This window comes from Notolepis coatsorum, assembly GCF_963971535.1.
Source record: "Notolepis coatsorum genome assembly, chromosome: 10".
Classification (NCBI taxonomy): Eukaryota; Metazoa; Chordata; class Actinopteri; order Aulopiformes; family Paralepididae; genus Notolepis; species Notolepis coatsorum.
The window spans coordinates 23,036,297-23,042,542 of record NC_140174.1 but is presented as its reverse complement, the minus strand read 5'-3'; the positions used below and the strand labels follow the sequence as shown (position 1 = coordinate 23,042,542).

The 6,246-nt window shown below is 44.0% G+C and overlaps 1 protein-coding gene across 3 annotated transcripts in view; it reads left to right on the top strand.

Moving 5' to 3' along the window:
* The first annotated feature begins 87 nt into the window (after positions 1 to 87).
* gspt1 (G1 to S phase transition 1) overlaps positions 88 to 6,246 on the top strand; it is a 36,858-nt gene continuing 30,699 nt past the window's right edge. Inside the window, exons 1-2 of one of the 3 annotated variants that reach the window (XM_084322499.1) lie at positions 89 to 617; positions 1,288 to 1,338. In XM_084322499.1, coding sequence (XP_084178625.1) covers positions 434 to 617; positions 1,288 to 1,338 — 235 coding nt within the window. In that variant the 5' untranslated portion in view covers positions 89 to 433. Of the gene's footprint in view, positions 618 to 1,287; positions 1,339 to 3,468; positions 3,582 to 6,246 lie in introns of those variants that run through there. The other 2 variants (XM_084322500.1, XM_084322501.1) reach the window with 2 other exon arrangements.

Sequence of the window (6,246 nt, the reverse complement as noted above, 5' to 3'; positions counted from 1 at the left end):
GTCTTTACGTCACAGCCTGCACGTCACAGTGGACTGCTCTGCGTTTCACTTCCGCACGCGTTCGGGTTTCCTGTTCTGCGCCGAAGAAGAAGCATCAGGATGTAGCTCGACTGATCCGCAGGGTAGAGTGGAGCTCGGCTGCCACCTAGTGGTCATCCCAGGAACCACAGGGGCAGCAGGAGAGACAGACCACCTCGCGTCGCGGCCGCACAGCAGCCAGGGCTCCATATGCAGCCTCCCCAACAAAACAAGACGAAACAAAGCAATGGGAACTTAAAGTAAACGTCCCACTTGACAGTCCCGGAATAGATCTGTAGATTAACCACGTTTAACAGGACAACACATCGCACCGGTTCGTCGCGTTCTTAGTAGTCACAGCAAGCTATTATATAGCCCCGGCTTGTGTCACAACTCCGGCTTCAGATCGGCGATCATGGACCCGAGAAGAGAGAGCAGCGCACCGGATTCCTGGGAGCTGGAGGAGGAGGACGACGAGGCCCTAGGTCTCCACGCTGGCCTCGCCGCCCTCAACGTCAACGCCAGGCCGTTTGTACCCAACGTGAACGCAGCGGTGTTCGTACCGAGCTTTGTCGAAGTCGTGCCAGTGTCATCAGACGGTATGTTCTGCAATAACAACCGCTGTTAGCTTCAGCTTTAGCTCGCTGTAGTGTGACAGCTGCTGGAAGTTAGCTGCACTGAGCTATAGCATGCTAACAGAGTTAGCTTCAGCTGCTGGAAGTTAGCTGCACTGAGCTATAGCATGCTAACAGAGTTAGCTTCTCCTCTCTCTCACTGCACCCACTGCAGCCAAACATGCTATGCAATTTGCAGTAGTCAACAAGTTTATTATTAACGAATGATGTTAAAAAAAATGTAGCGAAGGATCCCACACCACCACCAATGTACCGTTTTTACGTCAAATGTATATACTCTCTTTTCTGGACTCTTCGTATCACAAACGGTACTGTATTTGCAGATCTGGTATGTCATAAATGTATAGATGTAGCAGTACTGTCTATCTGTATATGTTATGATGAATTGAAAATGGGGGACCCTGATGTAAACAAGACGAAAGTCTTTCTCTGGTCTGCACCCCCTTAACAATTGTGTGTATTGAGCTGTACTGTATTGTACCCATTCTGCAATCTGTTAATAAAGTTTTCAATCACCACCACCACACCCAGGCCGTCCGAGATAATAATAAGTGAATACTGAATAATAATATGATATCCCATCATGTCAACGAAAATGTTCAGCAAAGTTAGAAATGTCTTCTATTCATCACAGGTGCTTCTTCTGATCCAGCTGCCAGTATGGAGGTGGTGGCAGAAACAGTTGGTATGCATCCACACACAGTAATGTTTTCTATTTATTATTACACATTCAATTGACTTGATAATAACCCAATGTGTCAGCAGCAGGCCCACTCTTCTTACCTGTGTGGCTTGAAACCTCAAGTAAAGGGGGGGGGGGGGGGACCACGACAGCCACCATGATGATGACAACGTTCAATTCAAGGCTTTTGAATTCTCCCAGTCAATAGTAGTGGCTTCGCCGTCTGGACCTTTGCCAAACCACATTTGGGAGTTGCTGGGGCAAATCCGCGTCGTGTGTGTGTCAGTATGATGCAACAACCTCCTCACTGGTCGTCGGTGCCCAGAATAGACACCCAGTCATTCTCTTTCACACATGGTGCCAGATATATATATATATATATATATATATGGCCGGTCAGTGAGTCCGAGGGCCCGGGACGAGACTGGCCCCCGTGTTCTTCTTAAATGGGAACTATTTTACTATTTCTTTCACTATTTGGGCACTTTTACAAAATTCACAACAGCATTTTTCTACCTCAAGATCTTAAGCCGTTTTGAGGCTGGGCTCCAACCACTGTGTGGCCTGGTGCCAACTGCCACATCAACTGCCACATTATTATGCAGCTGAGAAATCTCTGACATCACAGATATGCACATTTTCAGATGACTCGGTTCAGTGAGGGTGAATATTGTCAGAGGAGAATTGGAAGAATGCGCCAATATGAGAATTAGAGATATAGATCCTATTAATATAAGTCCACATAGCTAGGAAACAATGCTAAACCGAAAAAGGCCATTTATATGATAGTTTCCCTTTAAACAGATTGTGACTAGGAGTATTGCCAATACCGTATTGGGTAATACGTGTTGTGACTTCTCTCTCGCTGTGGTGTTTGATTGATTGATTGAAAACTGTATTTAACAGATTGCAGAATGGGTACAGTACAGCTCAATACATAGAATTGTTAACTAGTTGAGTGCCACGGACGACATATCTCGTTTTATCAGCCCAATATCTGAATGCCCACGACGACAATTATAGTATTTTTTTTATTAGCGATCTGAATTCATATTTCATCAACCGAGTCTCCCGTTGGTACTCCAGCCCCATCAGGAGCTCAGATTTGGAAAAAGCGCCCCCTATCATCTATCCCTGTATAACTGCATGTCAGTCGCTTAGACTGACCTGGGATCAGTCGATATGTAGAGGCGGAGCCAGCTGGCGGACCTTGTGCTGGCAAGAAGTCTGATCAACATGGAAGTCATCGCAGGACGGGAATCAGCCTGGAATATATATTCACAGCAGCCAATAATCAATCAATAAGCGTGATCGATATTTGGAATGGCGATCAGGAATTGGAATAATCTTTTTGGAGAACATCTGATCTGAGGTAAGGAATCTATTTTACCAGTCTTGGGATAATCAGAGTTGTATTCGCTGAGATCTCAGCGTTTGCCCTATGTGTGATCCGTCTGTGTGTGCGCGATCGCTGATGAGGAAATAAGAGAATCGATTTTCAGCTCGCGTCTCTAGCGTGCATACGTACACATATACTATTGATAATCTAGCGTTTATTTGAAAACGATTCATAAATAGACCGAGAAATGAGTTTTTTGTGTATCCAGAATATTCCAGTAAAGGGCGTTTATCACAGAATCTTTATATTTTCCTGAAACTTTCAAAAAACGAGCGTTTTTCAAAATGGTATAAAACGAAAATGAACAGATTAAAAAACAATCCGTTTCGATAATGTTGACTGCAAACAAGTCATTGATAAGCGACGGCCAGATTAGACACATAGCCATAATTTAAGATGTAGTTTATGTGTTCGCAAATATGAGAGCGCTATCATTGAAGTGGGTGGTGGCACTCGAGCACTAAATCGTGCGCCCCCTGCTGGCACTGAAAGTGTTAAGGGAATGCAGACCAGAGAAAGACGTTTGTCTTGTTTACATCAGGGTCCCCCATTTTCAATTCATCATAACATACATGACATATAGACAGTACTGCTTACATCTATACATTTATGACATGTGTCAAGTGTGGCCAGATTGTATGCAGCTGATGTCGGGACAGTGTTTACGTTTAGGCCCGAGGAGAGGAGGACGACATTGTGTTGTTGTTGTTGCACCTCCTTGACTCAAGTTACACTGATTTCTCCTCCTGGAGCTGCTGCCGCTGCAACTGTCATGTCAGAGAGAGAGAGAGAGAGAGAGAGAGGCAAAATAAACAGCTGACACCGAGAGAGGGAGACCATTTAAAAGGTAAACAAGGAATGCTATTAGACTCCCACTTCCTGGCTAACGTTTAAAATCTCCCCAAGTGACGGATCGTCATTGTCCTCCATTTCGTTGACGAAGCACCTTCTTCTCGCTCGTTCCTCTGTCGGAAGATTTAGGAAACGCAGAGAGAGAGAGGCGATTACTCTTCTTGTCTCTTGTCTGAGTTGTCTCGACATTAATAAAACACGCCAAATAGTTCTGTGTCTTTCCGCGTTCGTCATCAGTTTAGTTTATATCTCCGGCCGATCATCACTGTGAACGAGCCGAGCCCGGAGAAGAACACGGGCTTTGTACGTGACCACCGGACTGTGTCCTTTCATAGTTAGGGACATGGAAGGCTTATAATTTATAGCCAATATCGTGTCGAAACAGGTGGGACGTTGCAGATTTCAGTTTCTCTGGATACTGAGCCAATTTTCTTAGTTTAGTTTCTTGTTTCTTGTTGTAGCGAGGAGTTGTACAAAGATGAACAAAACCGGTTTCGTTTCCAATTTGCAAGTTGCAGCGTGTTGGTCTGGTCGGGTGACGACCGTGTGCGCCTTTCGTGACTGTGATGCACCGAGTGAATCCACAGTCACTTGCTCCTTGATAGGAAACCAACCTAGATTTACCATGAAGGACTGGTTCTGGCCGAACTGTTCGTTATACAAGAATCACAGACATTTCAAAGGTACTCACAGTTGCACAAGCGTTTCGGACAGAGATACGGGATGGTTTGAAAGCTCGGCATTGCTAATAAACATTTTAAATATTTTCTATAAACTGATCAACACTGCATTATTTCTGGCGTTGGGTGCATGATGCGCATGCGCTGTGATCACAGCGCAGGTGCACCAGGCAGCCAACGCCGGAAATAAACCCGTTTTGAGCAGTGTTGACCAGTTTATAAAACAATATTTAAAATGTTTATTAGCAACGCCGAGCTTTCAAACCATCCCGTATCTCTGTCCGAAACGCTCGTGCAACTGTGAGTACCTTTGAAATGTCTCTGTGATTCTTGTATAACGAACGGTTCGGCCAGAACCAGTCCTTCATTGTTTCCTATTGAGGAGCAAGTGACTGTGGATTCACTCGGTGCATCAGTCACGAAAGGGGCTATGTGCGCCTGTGCGCCTCCTCTACCCGCACCTACCGTCGCCTGGCTGTCACCTTGTCATTATTTAACATTTCCCCCTGTTTAAACAGCTAATTATTATTACTTATTATCCTCTATTCATCGGACCCTGAGCCATACAGGACCCGTTAATATGCCCTACAACTCAAGCATCTAATGACCGTCACCAAAATAATACTGCAAAAAATACATTAGATTAGATTACTTTTTTCAAATGTATTGTCGTTATTATACAGCATAAGTACAGTACAACGAAAATACATTTGGCATCCAACCAGAGCGCAAATGTAACCGTAGAGTGCAATAGTAATGTACAATGTACTAAAGGTGATTAAACTGGGTATAAAATATATTAATTAGTGTAGTGCTAATCCGATATATGTACAAAGTTGTAATATGATATGTACAGTGATACAGGTATAAATACAGTATGGTAGTAGTAGTCATACTGGCCAGCAGCGTAACTAGTAAGAGTAGGTAAGGCATATGTACAGGAGGGGGACCCTGATGTAAACAAGACGGAAGTCTTTCTCTGGTCTGACTCTGCATCCCCTTAACAATTGTATGTATTGAGCTGTACTGTACCCATTCTGCAATCTGTTAATAAAGTTTTCAATCAATCAATCAACAGATATAGAGATAGTATAGAATAGATGTGGATATATATAAACAAAGTTTGGAAATTTGTGTTTGGTAAATTATTTCTGTTGTAACAATGCTTCTTGGCAATACATTTTATACCGTTGGAAAGCCTGTTTATTTACCTTTTTTAAATGGTGCCCCATTTGTAAGGAACATGCATTTGTGGGATGAGCAGCACAGCTGAGTATGTGGGTTGCGCCTATGACAAATTTGACAAATCGTCAAACGGCTTATTCTGCTGTTGCTATGGACTCTTGTTTGGTGGATTGGATGATTGAATTCTATCAGTAACAAGGAAGAAACGATACATATTGGCAATTTTACAATTTATTAATTTAATAAACAGTCAGTCACAATTTAAAAGGTAAATGAACAGGCTTTCCAACGGTATAAAGTGTATTGCCAAGAAGCATTGTTACAACGGAGAAATAATCTACCAAACACAAATGTCCAAACTTTATGTTTATATATAAGAATAAATATGTATAGGGCGGCTAGGTGGTGTAGTGGGCAAGGCGCTCGCCACCAATGCAGGAGACGCTGGGTTCGAGCCCAGCTCTCAACATTGCTATCAGCTTGGCTGGTCGTTCATGCTAACATAATTGGCAGTGTTAGGGGTGGGAAAGCTGATGGGTCGTTCCTGGTCGTTGTAAACAGCGACTCCTACAGTTCGGTCTGGGCGCCTGCTCAGCGAGGATAGGATCTAAGGGGGGTAGTGTGATCCTTCCACACGTTACACAAGAAGCGGTTGATTGGCTACACGTGTGTCGGAGGAAGCACGTGATAGCCTCCACTCTCCCAGACCGACTGTGGGGGGTAGGTGCGCAGCGACCAGGAAGGGGATTGGGAATTGGCATAACGACTAACATTGGGATGGGAGAAAAACGGAGT